The 22,418-nt window shown below is 45.8% G+C and overlaps 1 protein-coding gene across 1 annotated transcript in view; it reads right to left on the minus strand.

The window, feature by feature from the left end:
• Positions 1-22,418, minus strand: part of LOC142588664 (chorion peroxidase-like) — a 72,568-nt gene that overhangs the window by 46,561 nt on the left and 3,589 nt on the right. The window contains exons 2-5 of the mRNA XM_075700487.1: positions 21,010-21,161; positions 17,580-17,718; positions 16,605-16,810; positions 15,751-15,945 (exon numbers count right to left, since the gene is read on the minus strand). Of these exons, the coding sequence (XP_075556602.1) occupies positions 15,751-15,945; positions 16,605-16,810; positions 17,580-17,718; positions 21,010-21,161 (692 nt within the window). The remainder of the gene's footprint in view (positions 1-15,750; positions 15,946-16,604; positions 16,811-17,579; positions 17,719-21,009; positions 21,162-22,418) is intronic.

Raw genomic sequence — 22,418 nt, forward strand, 5'->3', positions numbered from 1 at the left:
TGTCCATTAGCCAATTTTTCGTGTAACGTTAGAAGGGATGTAATCCTACAGTTCTCGGCTACAAAGTGTATTTATCCAGTCTGTCACTAGATTTCTGAATTATCAATTCAAGAGATCGATTAGGCGTAAAACAGCTACTTCCGTGTTTCCTGAAAAGGCGGGCCCGCATCCGCGCCAAGTCCACTTCGTTGGTCCGGATGCAGAAACAAGGTGCTACTGCGCGCGCGGCCCCCACTGCAGCTTAACGGCGCAGGCAGCCGAAAGATGCGGTCGAGGCTCAGCGACCGCGTTGACAAAAGTTGGCAGTTTCGCCCCAAGCGCGAATACCTGACCGTGACAGCAAGGATTTAGGGCTGCGCTTGATCTCATCGCATTGCGTTATAACTATGCGTGGGCCTGAACGAGGCGAGCACAATATACGCGGGTGCGAAAATATTTCTGGCGCCCTTAAATGCTTTACCACGCCGTGTAGGGTTCGTAATGGCATCGCACAGGCACCACTACGCTGCCCGTGGAGAGCCGGGCCAGTAAAATTACATCACTTTCAGGTTTGAGCACTGATATCGTTTCGTACTTGTAATTTTTATTCGCCTGAGGAGAATAAAGATAAAGGCAACTGACTAAGAATGTTATCTTTCAATACTTTTGTGTGCGGGCTACTATTGCGAAAATTCTGAGGGATAACTTACTCAAGAACGTAAGACCTGGCCAGGATAAGCGGCGCCGTACACGGTCGTAAGTAAGCGAAATGCCGAGGTGGCCTGCAGTAGGGGCGTTATGTAAGTGCTCAAGAAGTGCTGCCGAGAGATTGCAGAATGAGTGACAATTCTGGTCCTTTAGAGCATAACCTGCTACGGTAGAGAGCGTCGCCGTGGATCACGAACTTGTGCTGCGTGGGCTCTGAATGTCCAGAATTGAGACGATCGATAAGAACAGGTAAGCAGTCATCATGCTGTTGTGCAGTACGGATGTTACGCAGATCAGAAATGACCAGGACTCAGTAGTCGGTTTCATGCGCCTAATATTCAGGGCGGGCAACAGGATGACTGGACAGGTAGCCAGCGTCATTGCGCAAATGGCTTAACTTGTATAAAACAGCAAATGAATAATAATGGAGCCGTAGCGCCGATCTACGCAATCTTCCAGTGGGGTCCTTAAATGAGGAGAGCCACCAGAAGGTGTGATAGGTAACGAAGAAAAATGTGCGCCCGTACAAGTAGGGACAGGATATGGCAACTGCCCAAACTAACGCCAGGCACTTCCGTTCGTTCAATGAAAAATTCCTCTGTGCGGGTAACAGGAGGCGTCTGGCGTATGCAATTACGCGCTCTATATTAGGCTGCCATTGAACAAGTACAGCCTCAATTCCACGACCCCTGTCATCCGTGTGAAGTAAAATGGTGGCAGATGGATCATAGTGGGCCAGCAATGGTGGAGCCGTGAGCGAGCATACGAGGGCGGAGAAGGCTTTTGTTTGGCTTTTGTGGAAGAAACATCCTTCTTAAGTAAGTCGTTGATCGGGTGAGCGATTTCGACGAAATTCACGATAAAACGGGGAACATACGTGCATAGCCCAAGGAAGTTTGTTATGTCTGCGGCAGAAGACGGAACAGGAAAGTTCTGGACAGCGCGAACCTTATCAGGGTCGTGTTGAACGCCAGCGGCACTGAAGAAATGGCCAAGAACGGTAATTTGGCGACGTCCAAAGTGACACTTGCGTGAATTCAATTTCATGCTGGCGCGTCGGAAAACATCAAGACTAGCCGCCGATAGATGCGTTATGCGTCTCGCGAAAGTTGGTGAAATGACTATGACGTCGTCTAGATAACACAGACATGTCGCCTATTTTTATCCGCGAAGTACGGACTCCATCATTCTTTCGAAGGTATCTGGGGCATTAAAAAGGCCGAATGGCGCAACCTTGAATTGGTAGAGACCGTCAGGTTTTATGAGGGCAGTTTCCTCACGGTGCATGTCTTCTGCTGAGATTTGCCAATAGCCTGATCGGGGCTGTATGGTTGAATAGTACTCGGCTCCGTGCAAGCAGTCCAAGGCGTCATCAATACGCGGCAAGGGGTAGACATTCTTGCGTATGATTTTCTTGAGGTGTCCGTATTCCAATTAAAAGCGCCAAATGCCGTCCTTCTTCTTGACAAGGACAACAGTGCACACCCAGGGGCTGCAAGATGGGTCGATAACGCCTTCAGTCAACAGCTTATCAACTTCTCGTTGTATCACTTGTCGTTCAAATGTGAAACACGGTACGGCCGGCGGCATATTGGATTGGCGTCTCCAGTGTGAATACGATGAGCGACCACCGATGTGGGGGCTAAAGGGCGGCCGTCAAGGTAAAAAAAAATGTCGCGGTAAGTTCCCAAGACGCGGCGGAGGTCGGCAGCTTGTGCCGGAAGCAGGTGCGATCGTCTTGCTAAGTTCGCCTGTGATAGTCGGTGAATCGGAGGTTCTTGTAGAGGGTGACAGATTATGGGCGTCAAAAGCCGATATCTCGCACTCACTTACAGGGACGATATCGCCCATACAGATGCCTCTGGGTAGAATCTGAGTAGAACAGTTCAAATTAAGGAGAGGGACCGAATTCTGATTGCCTGTAACAGTGAGCACGGTATGGGGAACGGCAAAATTTCTTTCAAGCAGTGTGCCAGCGCTGGGACATAATACATAAGCGCCGTCATGAACAGATACGAACGAAAGTAGAGTGACGTACGTAGTGGCTTGAGGCTATAGGCGGATGTATTCGGGAGAGCATAACTATGGTTGTGTGACTGGTGAACTATAGCAGCCGCGGGGCAGTTCAAGCTGACTGACACTAGCCGTGCAACCAAAGAGGGCTGAATGGGACGATAAGAACGTAAGGGCGTTGTTCCAAAACGGCAAAAAACAGTCTTTAGGCGCTCCCCGACGCCAATGCAGGCGGTGCACATGCCGAGCATGGTAGGCGTCACTCGGTCGGTGACGCGGAGGGTGTGTAATGCAGCGTGTGTGAGAACTTTGTTCAGGCGTCGGAGCAATCGGGCGCTAATCACGGATACTTGCTCGCCAGTGTCAATGAATGGTGTGACACTGACGCCATCGACTGAAACGTCTATCAAGTTCTGTTTGGTCAGCAAAGTTATCAGGACTAGCGATTGAGTCGTCAATGCAGCGTCAACTCCAACAGCTGCATCGTTTGGTATTCCGGAGATGGGCGTCGTGATTGCATTGAGGACGGTGGGCGACGAGCTTCCGGCTATAGGGACGATGATCAACGAGCGGGTCGCGAACAGGATTGGTGGCGTCCGAATGACGACGTGGGACTGGTCGGAAAAGAAGGAGCGTCATTGTTTCGCTGTTTCAGTGCCAATGGAGGCTGGGAAGGACGCTCGCTCGGTTCCAGGTGATAATAGCTGGTGAATAGTGGTCGCAGAGGGGAGGAGACGGTTGTTGCGAAATGCCGGCAGGCAAAACAGATTGGCCAATCGTCTGCTCTGCGCCACTCGGCTGGATTTCAGTAGCGTGCGGGATATCGCGGACCACTCGGTGGACCTGGAGAATGAGGCAGCAGTGACGAGGGAACGGCACGTAAAGAAGGAACTCCAAGATTAGCCAGTTCATCACGGAATATTGCCTGCACAAATGGGGCTGTAGGCAAGTTTGGCTCACCGGGGCGGGAAAAAAGGCTGCAGGTACCATGACTTCAAGTTTTCGCCGCACTATCTGCGTCAGGTCATCTGATGATGGTGGCCGCGGCACTCCTAGCCTGTCGTCGTAAGACGATGCCGCAGCTGTGTTCGGCAGACGGGCGAACGGCACTGCATTGCAGCGGCTCTTGGCCTGCTCAAAGTGTTTGCACTCTTTTAGGATGTGCTGTAGTCTTTCACAATTTGTACACATAAGTGGGTTGAAAGCATCATCAGCGATACGCTTCAGTGCATGTGCAACCTTGTCTGACTCAGCCAAATCGTTTTCGGCCTTACGGCACAGAGCCAGCACGTCCTGGATGTAAGAGACGTATGAGTCTGTGGACTTATGGGCGCGAGTCACTAGTACTTTCTTAGCGGTGCTCCTTCGCCCGGTTGGACGGCCGGACAAGTATCTCAGCTTCTGTTTATATGAGTAAGTCGCTAAGCTGTTCCCTGTGGTTGTCATACCACTCATTCGCCGTGCCTTGTAGGTCCAGGTTAGCCAGTTTAATCGTCGGATCACATTTCTTGTGGGCGCTCACACGCTCATACAATCCAGTCTTCGTTGTCGAGGTGGTCGGTGCCGCAAAGCGTTCCTGGATCCCGCGGCTGAGTCAACACAACCGTCGGTTCGGTAGGTGTTGATGTGGGCCGCGCCCTGTCAGGTCCTGTTTCGTGCGCCATGTTGCCAAGTCCTAGGTGACAACCACTGCGGAGCTCCGTTGTTGTTTCTCGTGGGTACGCCGCGCCTCTCGCCAATTTGTCACATTGCAGAAGTCACGTATAAAGATGCATTTAGGATGTTTACAGAAGAGGCACTTATGCATAAAAAGATGACTGCCGAGAGCGATTCCACCTCTACACGCCAAATCGGCTTCTTATAACTGGCGCCCGACTTATTTGCGCCATATATATATATATATATATATATATATATATATATATATATATATATATATATATATATATATATATATATATATATATGATGTCACAGTCGGTAATGTGGAAAGAAGACGACGCTGATGGTGGTCTTGGAGACGCTGCTTCGATTTCTCGCCGAACGATACGGACGACGTTCTCGGAGGAGGTGGGCTCACGCGGTGGACAAATGTCTTCGCACGTCGACGAAGCTGCGGTATTAGGTAGGCGCGTAAACTGTTGAACTATGCGGCGACTCTTCGCGTCTTCAAAGCGGCGACATTCGTTAATGATCTCAGTGACCGTTGTGATGTTCTTATAAACAAGCAGGTTAAACGCGTCGTCCGCGATGCCCTTTAAGACGTGGCTGACCTTGTCTGCCTCTGCCATATTGTTATCTACTTTGCGGCAAAGAGCGAGGACGTCCTGGATATAGGCCACGTACGATTCAGTGGACGTCTGTACACGGGTCCCAAGGTCCTTCTTTGCAGCACGTTGGCGGCCGACGGGTTTGCCGAACAAATCCCTAAGCTTCTGTTTGCACTGGTCCCAACTCGTAATCTCTTCTTCATGTGTTTCGAACCAGACCCGTGCTGTTTTCTTGAGGTAGAATATTACATTAGCCAGCATAAGCGTGTTATCCCACCTGTTGTATGCGCTGACCCGTTCATAATTCTGTAACCAGTCATCGACGTCAATGTTGTCAATCCCGGAAAACATGCCAGGGTCGCGAGGCTGGGCCAGGATGACTGTCGGGGGCGACGACGGGGCCGCGGTTGAACTTTCTCCTTCGGAAGACATGGCGGCCAGGTTACGTCCGCTGCGGAGCTCCGTCTTGCTCGATTACCCCGCACGTCCACCAATGATGTTACGGGAAGGAAGAAGCGTTCGTCTATTTACAGGTAGCTTTTAATGGCTGAGCCAACAAGCGTAGAGCATCGATCTTGCTAAAAACACTTCTTCGTCGTCTCCAAGACCACCATCAGCGTCGTCTTCTTTCCAGAAGACGACGCTGATGGTGGTCTTGGAGACGACGAAGAAGTGTTTTTAGCAAGATCGATGCTCTACGCTTGTTGGCTCAGCCATTAAAAGCTACCTGTAAATAGACGAACGCTTCTTCCTTCCCGTAACAATATATATATATATATATATATGTACCGCGCAAATAAGTCGGGCGCCAGTTATAAGAAGCCGATTCTCTCTCCCTCTCTCTCTCTCTCTCTCTCTCTCTCTCTCTATATATATATATATATATATATATATATATATATATATATACAATCCTCTCTCTATATATAATTATATATAGATATGATATATATAGGTATATGATTATATATATATATATATATATATATAATCCTCTGTCTCTCTCTCTCTCTCTCTCTCTATATATATATATATATATATATATATATAGAGAGAGAGAGAGAGAGAGAGGGAGATAAACAGAATGTCACTTTGTACGAGCCTGTCGTTGCTTACTTTATCGCGATTTACATTTATATGAATCGGTTGTGTCGATTTCAATGCGGAACACATAGATTGGCTTGTCCCCTACATTGTGCAAGCTTCTCAGAAAGCCTGTTACCTCGCCTTGCCTAGCCATGGAGGTCATTGCCCTTTGCTCGACCTACTTTGGCGCCACCACAACCACTCGCCAAACCTACTATTAGTTTTCAATAAAGCCAGTCGACTTTCCGTTCTCAAGCTGTCAAATCTGTATTCCTCGCCTACGCTAAACCGAGCTCACAACAAGTGGTGACCCAGGAAGTTCACATTTTTTTCGAAGACTAGCCCTATATGGCGCTGCTCCTACTCTTGTTGACAGAGATGACGTCATGATTGTGTTTTCTGTCATCGCCGCAGAGCTTCAGCTTCCCAGTTTTTGGCCCAAGAATTCCTGCGTTTGATTTATGCAAGTACAGGCTGGTTTTCGACTCCGGCGCATCACTTAACAGAAAGCAAATAACCTGCACGTCGTCGCTGTGTTACCATCCAGGATCACCGATCCCATTGACGACTTCCTGGTGGGTACGCCTTCGGCCAGTGTATACGAATACCTGAAACACACGGTCCTGCAGCGCCTCGAGCCATCGCAACTGAGGAGGTTCCAACTGCTCCTCCCTGCGGAACTCGGCGACTAATGACCGTGAGTCACAACTGGTGCACCCGTTGCGTCAGTTACCGGGTGAGCACTCTGGAAACGAGAGCCAGCTTCCAATTTTGCGCGCGCTGTTCTTGCAAAGCCGCCTACAGTCATCGCGCATGGTACTGGCCGGTTCTGACGAGATGAGTCTCGGTCGGCTAGCTGCATTCGCTGACTGCATATGTGGCTGCTGATCTTAATATGTACAATGAGTATGTACAAATGAGCATGTGGTGGTCTTAAATAAACCTGTTTCACGCCGACATTGGTTACCATATATGCGGGACTGCCGAGGCACTGCAGTTCTGTGGAACTCTTCGACGACGACTTGGAGCGCTGGGCATGAGCCACTGGGTATGGGCTGGCCTTCAATGAATCTATTTGATGCCTACTAGGATCACTGGGTATGATCCACTAGCTAGCTATGTGCCTCTATTCAATGAACTTCTCGAAAACTTGGGTGATCGAGTATGTGCTACTGGGTGTGTGGCAAGAGAAGAAACAACTCTCAGCGTTCGCATGCCCCGGCGCGCCATGCTTGTCGGCTCGGAGGCTACGCGCCGACTACTCGGCAGCGCCGCTAGATTGCGCAGCGTGTTGAGAAAGAAGCGCGAGATAGAAACGCGGTTGCCGTATGGGGCGTTTCTCAGCGTTTGCAAGCACCGGCGCGCCATGCATTTCAGAGGTCACGCTTCACGGCGGCATCGCTAGGTGGCAGCGAGTGTTCGTAGGAAAATTCTGGTGCAGTACACACTGGTACATAAGTCGTTTCGAGGGTGGAAATACATTGTCAATTTTTTGATACGTTGCTCACTATTTACTAATTCCAGGTGACTAAAATAAAAAAGAGAAATTGTACTGTAATATTACCTTACAAAAATAAAAATAATAACAGAAAAAGTAAATGATAGGATTATTAATAAAAATAGTAACTGTAGAAAGAAATTGCCTCGCTTGCAGCACGATCTTTTTTCGATGTTTTTTCTTTTACCAAGAAAAGTAGTGGCACTTGATTGGTTGATGAAGATTACGTGTCGAGATGGGATTGCGTGAGTTATACAAACTTTACACAAGATTACATACTACAGAAAGTTCGTAAAGATGCTGTCCCTAAAAGTTAACAAAAAAGCAACACGACGAATGCCTTTAAAACCACCGGTATATTCTTATGAGAGGATAATGTGTATGTTCCAAAGTACGTGATTACATTATGCCATGCACTAGGCTGCAATACTTTGTAATATTGTTTAGAGGCTGCATTTTAAATTGCAGCAACGGGATACGCATACAAAGGCGTAATGGCCAAAATACTAGGAACCAACAATATACAGTGCGATGTGTTCTTCGAAAGGTTCGTGCTTGACTTACCATTTTCACACTTATGGCAAAATAAGGAACGGAGGATCGCCAGTTTTGTAACGTTGTGGGCGTTGTAAAAGGTGTCGTTCTCAGGAATATCAATAGGAAAACACTCCGGATCATTTTCCGTGGTACAGAGGTCAAATGGTACTGTGCCTTCGAGTGCACCGAACAAGAGGAGGTAGAGGAGAAAAGAAGATAGCGTTATAAAATTAATTAGTTGAGGCGAAAAGGGCTTATATGCAATATTCAAAGTACGGTATGTTAGGAAGACATTTCTATTTTGTGCGAAACTTTCGTTAGGGCGAGTAGGTTGGCAATACAACGGTTGAGAACGCAGCGCTAAAAAACACTGGGACCGGGACAAATAGTAGAGATGACGGGCTCCCGTCATGTTTGCTATGTATCTCTGTCCCTGTGTGTTTAGCGTTGCTTTCCCAACGTTTGTATTTTAGATGATGTCAAGATTTTATTGTTTTAGAGCATTTTTACATGACACCTTCGCAGCAATTCTGCATAGTTTTTTCCTTCATTGAATAACTTTCAATCATGTGGCGATTGAATCCTAAATAGAATGCATCGCTGTCCCTCTCACACGCTACATTTGTCTTCATACATACATACATACATGCATACATACATACATACATACATACATACATACATACATACATACATACATACACACACATACATACGTACGTGCATACATACTCACGTACGTACATACATACATACGGACGTACATACATAAATACATACATACATACGTACGTACATACATACATACACACACACCTACATACATACCCACTTACATACATACATACATACATACATACAAACGGACGTACATGCATACATACATAGAAAATCTCGCACTTTTTTAAATGACCGCTTCGATGTTGAACTCCAAAAGTGAAGCTCGATGTTGGCAAGTTATATTCGCGGCCACGTTTTGGTGTGCTCTCATGTAAAGCTATCCCAATCGGTTTCTATTCGGTTTTAGCCGCTAGTCCTTCGAAACTGGTGAAAATTTTGGAGGGCATGCCCACTTCTCTCGTCTGTCACGCATCCTCACGAAAGCGCGATACTCCCTCGATCTATAATGACGGGTACGCACTGATTATGCACGTAAGAAAAGGTATGAACTTTTATATGCTATTGCCGCCATTAGCCCTCCATTATTGGTCAAAATTATTCCCGCCGTGCCCACTTCGCCTGTCTGTAACGCGATGTCAGGAAAACACGAAAACCGATTACGTCAAAGTGTCGTACACGCACTGAAGATACAGTGATTTGCGGATCAATACGGAATCTTTTCTTCGCAACCGCCAGAGATTGCCCCGTTCGAAAGGAATAGAAGGTGGTGTCAGATATGGACCGTTAACTAGCATCGGTCGAGTTCTCTGAAGAAAACCACTCACGGTCTCATTCCTGTTGTGGTGCGCATGCGCGCGTCGACTATGCCTCCGTACCCGCCAGACAAGTTGGCTATCCCGCCCTCGTGTGCCACGCGTGGAGCGTTTCTCTCCCCTTTGTGTTGCACTTCCCGAAAGTGCAAGTGGAGGCCGGCGGGGTTCATGTAGTTGGCCCTAGTCCCGAGAAAAGCTGCTTTGCAGTACTGGAAGTTCGTCCAAGGATGACTGATCCCCTCCTGCTTAGCGCCTACCACGAGATGGGGCAACGCTGGACGGAGGCAGCCACCGGGGAATAAAGCCCTTGGATGGCTTTATTCCCCATAGGGGGAACATGACGCCACTTGCACGGGCCCTACGATTAGATGAAAATGACTGCGCGTGTACGGGCTTGCGGATTCAATGCAACTGAAAACACCTGCACTGGCTGGACGATTTCGTGAAAATGACGTGAGCCCGATCTACTGTAGGGGTTATAAGCCTGAGGACCATCGGAAACACAGAGGCGTTCTCCTTTCCACGGGTCGCAGCGTACGATTCGCTGGTAGTCGTCGATGACTTTTAACTGTTATTTTTGCTTTGGATTTATTCCTGTACATATTGTAAAGAAACCTCAATTTCTCCAAGTTCTCCTCAACGACGGCCAACTTCCGCGTCAAGCGGCAAGATCAAACATTCGTTCTGGCGCTGGCTGTTCAGAACTGCCGCCAAGAATGATTTTTTTTGCATTATACAATTTCTTGCTTGGTATCATAACGTTGTCGTGCCCTTTTAGCACGTATACAACGTTGCTGTGCCAACTATACTACAATGAGGATCTGTTTAGGCGGCACTGAACTAGCCGCTGCATGCCACCGCGATTTTCGACTGTTTTTGAGCAAGAGGAACCGGACCTGTCCTAGACGCCAGCACCGCTCTTCTCTCCCGGTTGTCTACATTCGACGTACTGGCGCGAACCGACCGAAAGCCTCAGCAGTAATTTGTCCTCCTCGCCTCTTGAAAGTCAACTCGATGAGAAAATAATATCAAAGTAGGTAATGCTGCTCGCTTTGGAAACAAACAAAAGTGACTTCCCGTAATCGAACGGAGCGTCTGATTGGGCTTTTCAAAGAACGCAGCGGGTCACTGCCCGATGCTTGCATTGGCGGTAACGTAGATTAGAGGTCAGGGGATTGGAACAAAAGTAGAACGGAATAGTTTCACATTATAGGCCCTTGATCTGTGCGGAATGCAAAAACGCTCAACTACGTAATGTAAGCGCGCATTGAAGAACCACAGGCGAGTGTATTTCATGTCAAATTCTCTGTTCCTTTTATGTACAACTTTATTGCTATTATTTGAAGAAAATGTCACACGAACTAGTGCATGGAACCATCTATCCTAATCCCTAAGTGGTCATAATTTTTCCGGAGCTCTCCTCTATCATCTTGGGCGTCAAATCTCATCCACCAATCACAAAATTTTTACGCAGTGCAAATAAAGACGACTGAGACTTAATGCTTCTCGCTTACCTCTTGAACTTGCTCGAATTGTCATATCGAAAAATGCAACCGCTGCTGATGGATTGTGAATAGTTTTAATTCGGTCGTCTACATCACTTCTGCTTTACTATCGTCGTTGGATGAGTTTACCCCATCGGCCCACTTTAAAAGGTGGATGCATTCTATGTTGTCCATACCACAGGATATGTCAGTGACATCCGACATTTCGATATTCTTCACGAACAAGTCTGAACAGAGGGCATGGCAAGCTCTCTCAAATTGAATGCGCTGACTTGCTGAAGCGACGTCCTTTACAATCGTCCGGCAAAGGATCACCTCGTGGCAACCCGTGGTCGTGCAATTGAAACATTGCAGAAATTGTGCATCAGTAAGCCTATTAAGGGAGAAATCTAGCGGCCGAAGCATATCACCCCGCCGGGAAATACCAAGAAATGTGTCGTATCTAGTTAGCACAAAAACGCGTTGTACCCTTCTCACATGGAAAATCTAAACATATGCGTCCTGACTTACTCTTGCGAAACTTGAAGGACTAATAATGCAATCGCTACTCTCGAATTTAGTTTTGAGAGCGTCGCTAGAAGCATCGAGTAAACGCGCTTAAAAGATACGTGAAACTGAGGCACCGTGCAAGCCACGTGGCTGTTCACTAAGACGAGAAAAGAAATACTGTCGAATCCAAACTAAATCGTTCCCCAACCCACATTGGCTAGCCATAATTACCAACGGGCAATGGAACCCAATATGTCAAAATTGCACAAATCAAACATTGGCTACCCAAAATCACATTCTTTGGGGGTGCGAGGGCTTACCCCCTCCCAGGTCGCTCCTGCCAGCTCCCTCACAACAGACGTGGGAAGAGCTGCTCAGAACGCCGGAAGAAAAAGTACAAAAAGCCCTCGTTGCCTGGGCCGAAAGGGTCGCTCCTCGTGAGGGGCCATTCTAGGACTCGGGCCTGCCAGGTCATAACTGAGCAGAGTGTCAATAAAGTTGTTACCACCGCCACCTGAGCGGCGGGTTTGTCTGCCTGAATATGCATATCCGAGAGTTAGCTGCGTGGCCCAATCGCCGGAGTTGTACTTTGACTTTCGCCAAGGTGTTCAGAGCTGCGCCGCTTGTTACATGCAACTTGTTGATCAAATACATCTTAAAAGCACTTCCTGTTCGGCTAGTTGGTAGCTGTTCCGTTGTAAAATGTAAAGATGCCAAATAAACGGGCACACACAAGAGAAGAGAACGGGACAGGGCGCCACTCGCAACTGTTCTATTCACAGAACGCAGGCACATATATACCGTCGGTCAACATATGCGCACAGAGCAAGCTTTCATTCCCGCATCTAATCAAACATTCATGACACACACCGCTCAAGAAACCTCTTGTCGTCCTAATATAATGATATCGAAGTTTCGCTAACGCACAAGCTGTCTTTCTTGCCTATGTGATAGGCTCCAACCAGTTCCCTTGCTCTAGTATCAGTACTTCGGGCAAGAATCCGCACATCTCGAAAACGTGGTTCACAAGAGCGTGAGGGACAGGCCCCACTGTGCTTAGGCGAATTTCGGCCCTCTTTCATTTGCTCAAAATTTCTTTCGTGCTCCCTGACGCGTTCATTAACACAGCGCCCGGTCTGACCTATATAGGTCAGGCCCTAGTGTGTGTCCGTTTATTTGGCGTCTCTATATTTTTAATGGCCAAATACGTAGCTGAATCACAGCGAGAGTTATTAGGTAAAAATAAATAATGGCAATATTGCAAAACTACCAAAAAACGTAGCTTACTGCAAGTAATTCATCACACGCAATTAGTTACTTACAACTACTAGATTGGAAGCAAATTTGTAGCATTTAGCTAACACTGAAACCAACCTCTTGCTAGGTTATAAATTAACTGAGTATTCCTTAAATAAGACAAGGGTCATTGCAAACGTTACTGGTCGACTCCTATGTTCTACTAACGATTCATTCTAAACGTTTGTGATGTAAAATTCTAGGCTGACAGGTGGTTTATTCGGTACGGTCGTTCTAAAATTGACCGTTTTTCTTGCAATTAACCAAATGAACCACCTAAATGTCGGGAAGAGTACCTATTCTGAAACGGTGCTTACATGCTTACATGAATAATGTGAACAAAGCTAAACATGCGGACTTCCGCATTTGTATCTATCTATCTATCTATCTATCTATCTATCTATCTATCTATCTATCTATCTATCTATCTATCTATCTATCTATCTATCTATCTATCTATATCTATCTATCTATCTATCTATCTATCTATCTATCTATCTATCTATCTATCTATCTATCTATCTATCTATCTATCTATCTATCTATCTATCTATCTATCTATCTATCTATCTATCTATCTATCTATCTATCTATCTATCTATCTATCTATCTATCTATCTATCTATCTATCTATATCTATCTATCTATCTATCTATCTATCTATCTATCTATCTATCTATCTATCTATCTATCTATCTATCTATCTATCTATCTATCTATCTATCTATCTATCTATCTATCTATCTATCTATCTATCTATCTATCTATCTATCTATCTATCTATCTATCTATCTATCTATCTATCTATCTATCTATCTATCTATCTATCTATCTATCTATCTATCTATCTATCTATCTATCTATCTATCTATCTATCTATCTATCTATCTATCTATCTATCTATCTATCTATCTATCTATCTATCTATCTATCTATCTATCTATCTATCTATCTATCATCAGCCTGGTTACGCCCACTGCAGGGCAAAGGCCTCTCCCATACTTCTCCAACGACCCCGGTCATGTACTAATTGTGGCCATGCCATGCCTGCAAACTTCTTAATTTCATCCGCCCACCTAACTTTCTGCCGCCCCCTGCTACGCTTCCCTTCCCTTGGGATCCAGTCCGTAAGCCTTAATGACCATCGGTTATCTTCCCTCCACATTACATGTCCTGCCCATGCCCATTTCTTTTTCTTGATTTCAAATAAGATGTCATTAACTCGCGTTCGTTCCCTCACCCAATCTGCTCTCTTCTTATCCCTTAACGTTACACCTATCATTCTTCTTTCCATATCTCGTTGCGTCGTCCTCAATTTGAGTAGAACCCTTTTCGTAAGCCTCCAGGTTTCTGCCCCGTAGGTGAGTGCTGGTAAGACACAGCTATTATATACTTTTCTCTTGAGGGATAATGGCAACCTGCTGTTCATGATCTGAGAATGCCTACCAAACGCACCCCAGCCCATTCTTATTCTTCTGATTATTTCCGTCTCATGATCCGGATCCGCCGTCACTACCTGCCCTAAGTAGATGTATTCCCTTACGACTTCCAGTGCCTCGCTGGCCATTGTAAATTGCTGTTCTCTTCCGAGACTGTTAAGCATTACTTTAGTTTTCTGCAGATTAATTTTTAGACCCACTCTTCTGCTTTGCCTCTCCAATTCAGTGAGCATGGATTGCAATTGGTCCCCTGAGTTACTAAGCAAGGCAATATCATCAGCGAATCGCAAGTTACTAAGGTATTCTCCATTAACTTTTAACCCCAATTCTTCCCAATCCAGGTCTCTGAATACCTCCTGTAAACACGCTGTGAATAGGATTGGAGATATCGTATCTCCCTGCCTGATGCCTTTCTTTATTGGGATTTTGTTGCTTGCTTTATGGAGGACTACGGTGGCTGTGGAGCCGCTATAGATATCTTTCAGTATTTTTACATACGGCTCGTCTACACCCTGATTCCGTAATGCCTCTATGACTGCTGGGGTTTCGACAGGATCAAACGCTTTTTCGTAATCAATGAAAGCTATATATAAGGGTTGGTTATATTCCGCACATTTCTCCATCACCTGATTGATAGTGTGAATATGATCTATTGTTGAGTAGCCTTTACGGAATCCTGCCTGGTCCTTTGCTTGACAGAAGTCTAAGGTGTTCCTGATTCTATTTGCGATTACCTTAGTAAATAGTTTGTAAGCAACGGACAGTAAGCTTATCTATCTATCTATCTATCTATCTATCTATCTATCTATCTATCTATCTATCTATCTATCTATCTATCTATCTATCTATCTATCTATCTATCTATCTGTCTGTCTGTCTGTCTGTCTGTCTGTCTGTCTGTCTGTCTGTCTGTCTGTCTCTGTCTGTCTGTCTGTCTGTCTGTCTGTCTGTCTGTCTGTCTGTCTGTCTGTCTGTCTGTCTGTCTATAACGTAAATGTGGCTACACCTTTATTATGAAAGCGCAACGGAGGATTGACTCTTACCGAGTCACCCACCATGGTGGTGTAGTGGCTTTAGCATTGCGCTGCTATGCGCGAGGCACCCGCATTTTGATAAGGGCGAGATGCAAAAACGTCCGTGTACCATGCACTTAGTCGCGTACAACTTAAGGCCGCGTTCTTACAAGCAAAGCGCGGCAGCCGATTGCCTCCGCGACTACAGAAATGGTCTGCTGACGCGACTTGTCGAAATTCGAAGGGCGGGCTACCATGCTCTCGAGTCGGCTGGGTCGCCGGTCGTCCGGCTCATGATGTTAGTCTACAGTGTGCCCCATTGGCGGAGGCTCGTGTGAATCCGCCATTGAGGCGCATATGGCGCATGCATTGTGAAGTTGCACCGAATTATAGGTGGTTACAATTAGTCCTACTATGACGTTCCTGATAATCATACAGTGGTGTTTTACGCACAAAATAAAAATAAAAGTTTTTAAACTCTTACCGAGCTCGAACTCGATGTACGAGAATGGTCCGAACAGCACTAAGGTAATGTCATGGGTCAGGAACTGTCCAAAAATCATTGCCAGGTGGGTCAAATTCTCGTGCGTCACATTCTTCTGTTCATGAAGACTTATCGAGATTAGCCGGGCACTCGGAAGTTCAGAGCCGTTGCAGGAAAGCCTGGGCTTCGATATTCCTGCGCGTGATTGCAAATATGCATGGAATGCAGCGCCGATCTCTACTATGGATTTGTGCCTGTGCGCATCTGTGAGCGTTTACTCCAGCGATACGAGGCCAAAAAATTAAATGTTTACTGCGACCACAATTCTGCACTCCTTTCGTTTCTGTTATTTCCTCTCTTCAATAAAGTTTTCCACACACGGCACTTTGCCAGCTACACATCACTGCCTTCGCAGTATAGCGAAAACTCAAATAAAATTTTTATCTATAGGGCAAAGACCAAGTGTCGGGGAGAATACGGGAAGGTCATCTCTAGCGATTCCTATTCGTTGTTTGATAACACGGCCTTTCTGTATCGTTGCTCGCACTGTCTCTCAGCCAATGCCGAAAAAAGTCGTAGTTTAATATACTGAACATGGCTTAGGTGAATTGAGAGGAAAGAAAAGGGAGTGTCACACAAAGCTCTAGTGAAGCGATGGTTGTTAACATTGTTATGCGTTTACGACATCGCATGTAAGGTCACATACAAAGAAATAGCCTATCGTACAAGCTAACTGGAGCAGACATTTTAGTCATAATGGCATGGTGTTATTCACAGACTCAGTTGACCTGTCCCGTTTCAAGAGGTGTAACAGGACTACGACTGTTGGCACGCTACCACGTTTTCGTACTCACCGTCCGCGTAGGCAGGGCTCAGCACACGCCGCAGGCAGGAGTCGGTTTTTCCCCAGTCAGGGTGTATCAGGTTGTTACAGCTACCATCGATTTCCCGGTACGGCTTGGAAGCATTGCAAGCGGGCGCTGGCTCACACGTCAAAGAAGCATTCAGCGTTTCCAGAATTTTGTTTCTCACTTCGGTCACATTACTGCTGTTCTGGCAGCTGAAACGACAAAATAAATGCTGTTTTTCTTTAACTATTGCACAAGATATAGAATTCAGCTACAGTTTGCTTCAACGAACAATGCGCCTTCAGTGTTTCTTTTGGCGAAAGAGATACAAATAGGTCACAATATTCTGTACATTGTTCACAAAGGGCCTTTCCTTCGATTTTGCTGTCTGCTAGAAAGTGGCAACTCATTGATGTATACTGGAGGACCTTGGTGTGCTCAATAAATGTTACTTGTCACGCACGTGTAACTCCACTTTCTTGTAGTTACTGAATATGTATGGTGCTTCAAAACTCGGAGAACGCATAGAATTCTACAACGAAATTAGCTATATAGCATAATGAACTGAAGAAAAGCCATTTTGTGCAAAATCACGCCGTTTTCAGGTGCTGATGACTGCAATATGATACCGACGCTATTTCTAATAATTCTAACAATTCTAAGCATGTTCTAATAATGACATATTATGTGTGTTTATGTGTGCACCAGTGTTTGTTTATATCATTCCGCCTTGCGTTCCATATCGCACAAGTAGAGTGCCGATTTCTCCCCAGTGAGATATATTAGGGCAGTATTATTCAACCCTAAAAGCTGTACAATCTCTTCCGTTGCTTAATTCATTAAAGCAATGATATCGCTTTCAGACGCAATATTGTCATTTTCAAACAATCGTGTGTCCGAACAAAAATAGCTGCTGCTTTTTCACGTTCTTAGAATTCAGGCATGCCGAGAATAAATGCTTCATCTTTAGAGAAACATCACCTTTCTATCCACTGTTTGATGTCTTGGAAAGTTTCATTAATCGCTCGATTTCGACTCGCGCTTTCTTCCTCCAGCTGCTTCGCGACATTTTTGAAAAAGGGGCACCCGTCTGTTGGCAGGCCAAGGTAAGCACTCGCCTCTGAAAGAGCAAACGTTAGTGAACGGCACTGTTCAGCACAGAAAAGTGAACTTATTTACGCACTCCTAGAGAAATTTCTTACTGTTACGGGGTGGAGAAACCTGTTGCGCTGCCAGACATGCAAGCAGTATAGCGGAGCCCTAGCAGTCGCATGGGCGATACCACCATGAAAATCCCTTCCCGAGCATACTACGTGCGGTAGTTTTCAGCTCGGTGCCATTGACGTAGTTGTCTGGGTATCGTAACTCACGACGTGCAGTGGACAACAAAACGTCCAAGAAAGTGTATTACAAATATAATAACGTATGAGAGACACCTAGTTGCAGAAGACTTTGAAGGAACCCAGTTGAATATGACAACAGAGGTTGTGTTCAGTACTACAGAAATTTCTGTTGTACAACAGGATTTTTCTGTAGTAACTACAGGTTCCTGATGGAGCGACAGACTTTTCTGATGTGCAACAGACATTTCTTGTTGTGACTACAGAAGTACACTCTGTCGTATGTCTGTTGTTACAAGAGAAAGCTGGAGCTCTACAACAGATTTTTGTAGTGCTACAGAAAAATTTGTCATCACTACAGGCACCCTGTTGTCCCAACAGAAATGTTCGTGAAGTAACCCGACAAACTTCTGTAGTGCTACAGAGAGCTGTTGAAATACTACAGAAGCCTATTGTGGCAACAGGCCCCCAATTGTCACAACAGAAGTGTTCCTGAAGTAATGCGACCAACTTCAGTTGTACTACAGAAAAATGTTGTTGTACGACAGAAACCTATCATTGCAACAGACCCCCAATTGTCATAACAGAAGTGTTCCTGAAGTAATGCGACAAACATCTGTGGTACTACAGAGAACTGTTGTTCTACAACGGAAACCTATCGTCGCAACGTGTACCCAATGATGACAACAGAAGTGCACTGAAATTGTGCGATGCGACAAGCTTCTGTAGTGCCCAGTTGAAAAAGACAACAGGAATTCCTGCCGCAACTACAGAAATTCCGTTGTACGACAGAAGTTCCTGACGTTTCTTAATTGAGAGATATTTGTGACGTTACGACAGAAATTCTGATGTCGCAACAGAAGCATTCTGTCGCGAAGGCCAAGAGTTATGAAGTCGCAACATAAACGTTCTGTCACGACAACAAGAGTTCTGAAGTCGGAACAAAAGCTTTATATCGTGACAGCGACTCCGACGTTACGACACCAATTCTGACGTCGCAATAGAAACATTCGGTCGCGACGGCCAAGAGTTCTGAAGTCGCAACAGAAGCGCTTTCCGTCGCGGCCATTTAAAATTGTATGTCAGGTTCACATCGGTGATGTACACCGTACTTTTCTCTTGCGCGCTATTCAATCGCGCTTCTCTGAAGCCGGCAATGCTGATAGCACCGACACCGGTATTAAAGTCGACGTGGCCAATAGTTATAATTGTGCCGTGACGACGTGGCACCAGCAACGCCCTACCGGCCTCCTCAAAATCGGCCGCTGATCAAAATCATACCATCTGCGGGAATGGCTGCGTCTACGTTTTGTTTTATTTGGTAAAATGTGGCACACAGGCCTGTGGACTTACATGTGCTGTTACACTGACACATTAGTTAATTTCCCAGGAATATTTCACAAGCTTATGCGAAGCGGAAAAGAAGTTTTGGGTTGTTCCACAAAGTTGCGTGAAAAGCTGTCTCGCTCGGGTCACATTAATCTGGTACAGCTCTGCCGTGAGAAGCCAGTATGCTGTCAGGAAGAACACTCATCCACGAATGTTTATGTAGCTATTTTGCATTGGACACACGAATTATATGCGCGCTCGAAAGTGTAAAGAATGAGAGACAACTGTCGAAATTAGCAGTAACAACCCTAACAGTCACCGTTGTCTATTTCTGAATTTCTTATGTAATATGGATATCGTACATCAAAATGGATGTTCTAGCACTCCACGATGTACCTGTCGATGGTAAGAACACTCTTGCTCATCTAGAGATGCGGCACTTGACACGGTGGAGTGATAGCGGATCTTGGCCCTTAAAATGCAAATGTAAACATCAGCGCATCAGCACATCGTACTATTGACACGGCCAAAATGTGCACTCGTAAAGCATGTCAGGTCAAGATGTTCTTTGCCGTGTCCATAGAATGTGCATTGCGCTAGCAGCGAAAACGTTTTTCCTTAAGCTGAACACCTCCACACTGCCAGTTAAAACGTGGCTTCAGGAAAAAGGACTGTATGTACCCTGGAATACAAATTGTAGGCTTTGCAATCAACCCTAGACAATAGAACATTGCTTTATACTTTGTCGCGACGCATTTCTTTTTTGGGACATTTTACAAAGAACTATCAAAAAAGACTTTCCTCTCACATGTTATGGTATCCGGTTCCTTCCTTTCAAAAAGACAGCCAGTAATACACCATATGATTTGTTTATGTTATTAGGACTTTATTCATTATGGAGAAGTCAAATGATCGACAGACATGCCGAGCCACCTCGCTCGACAAAGTCTATCTTCCGAGAAGAGACTGCTCAAGTCCGTAGTGTGGTGGCTACATATGATCCCGTCCCTGAATGGATTTCGCGTCTGGACGCTTGTGTTTGTTTGTCAGAATTTTGAACTGTCATTGGACTGTATACTATCTGTGAATTTGTTTCTCTTGTATGTTCATATGTAATGTAACTGCATTGGTTTGAGAGTACCCATAATTCCATGCAATAAAGAAAAAAAATATCAGCGGTCGCGCAGTGGTAGGATGCCGGGCTCGGAATCGTGCGGTCGCAAGTTCGAATCCTTGCCAAGGACGTTTTTTTATTTTTTTTACCTTTATATTTTTCTTTTTTGTACTAACAAATTTACATAGCCTTAAGGAGGTCTCTGTCAATCTTTAATTAAATATTGATCAAGAACTACGGAACTTTCTACTACAGGACGTCACACTACAGACAACAGAACTACAGGCAACAGAACTACAGAAACAGCGTCCCAAAATACGACAGACTGTGAAAATTTCCTGTTGTGTTTTTCAAGTGGGAAGAACTTCAGCTTACAATGTTAAAACGAAATCTCTAAACAAAATCCCTTCGGACGAGCGAAGGACATGGGACCAATGGTCTCCTAGTTGCATGAAAACATTTTGCGAATATCCGTCATCATCATCACCACACATACATTTCGAACAGACTTAAACGACAATACTCCTCTCAGAGATTAGAGAAAGCAAATTGAGTTGACTAATGTTAACATTTACGCATATCGTTATCTTAAAGTGAAACATACAAATCCTTCACCGTATAGTGTTACCTTGATCACCGTTGTCATCTCTTGGCATAACGTACTTCATTTTCTCAACTAGCTGCATCCTCTCCTCCGCATGTAGCTCGGCATATCTCCGAGATGAGTGCATTGCAGACGTCACCGAAACTGCCAGCCAAAGCAGGCAGAGAGGAGCTGGCCTTGAGATTGATGTCCATGCAAGAAAAAAACATGCGCAATGGCAGAGCTTTATTGATTGCGAATTGGGTGATTGTAGTTTGCGTAAAATTTGGCGGAGAGACTTCAGACTACATAAGTGTAGAAATGCCAAAGCATTAGAATCCCTTTGGTAAAATATTTTCCATTGATGCTTTGTGCATGTATTAAGGTATTTTAGCTGATTAGGTGTGTGTGTTTGCGCATGCATTGACCACAGACCGGCTCATTTTATACACTCATGACGTGGCGTCGAAAGTCTATCGCATTAGACATAGAACCGATTAAATTGAAAGATCAACAGACGCACGGGGGCATTGCGTTCGTTTTGTACACTCAAAACGTGGCGCCACTTCTTCCCTACTGGCTGCGCCATAACGTGCCCGGTGGAGCACGCGCTAGGTCGCACCTTTGGTCAGGGAGATAGCTCCAACGTGACGTGTCCCATGACGCATGTACTACGCCACACTTTTATCAAGCCAGGCGGCTGCGACGTGACACGTCCCATTACGCATGCACTAAACCACACCTATATTCAGTGCGATGAATGGGACCTGACGTGTCCAAGGACGCATGCACTACGCCACAGCTCTAGAGAGCCCGATGGCTGCGCCGTGACGTGTACAATAGGGCCTGAACTACGCCACACCTTTAGTCAGCCCGATGGCTGCCAGGTGACGTGCCCAATGGTGCACGTACTACGACACACCCGTAGTAAGCCCGATGGCTGCGATGTGGCGTGTCCAATGATGCACGCACTACGCCACAGCTTCAGAGAGCCCGACGGTTGCGACGTGACAAATCCCTGCACCACACCTCTAGTCAGCCTGATGGCTGTGACGTGACGTCCGAAATTACGCATACACTACGCCACACATCTGGAGAACCAGATGGCAGCGACTTTATGTATCTAATTACGCCTGCACTACGCCACACCTGTAGTCAGCCAGATGGCTGAGACCTAACGTTACCAATGACGCATGCACTACGCCACATATTTAGCCCACGCCAGAACAATGGAGTTGCCGTGGTGTCGGGAACCCAGGTATTCCGGATGCCTGGGTCCAGTTGCGACCTTGACCGAAATGTCCCATTTTTTATTCAAAGACATTCATTAAAGAACAAGAACCTCAATGAGAAATTTGTCCTCAAGCCCAGCATTATTAGCGTGTGTTTAAACCCTCTTTGCGCTGTAGGCGATTTTTGGTACCATCGATCGGTGCGCGCCGACTACGCCGACG

Source organism: Dermacentor variabilis, chromosome 7 (assembly GCF_050947875.1).
Source record: "Dermacentor variabilis isolate Ectoservices chromosome 7, ASM5094787v1, whole genome shotgun sequence".
In the NCBI taxonomy this organism is placed as follows: Eukaryota; Metazoa; Arthropoda; class Arachnida; order Ixodida; family Ixodidae; genus Dermacentor; species Dermacentor variabilis.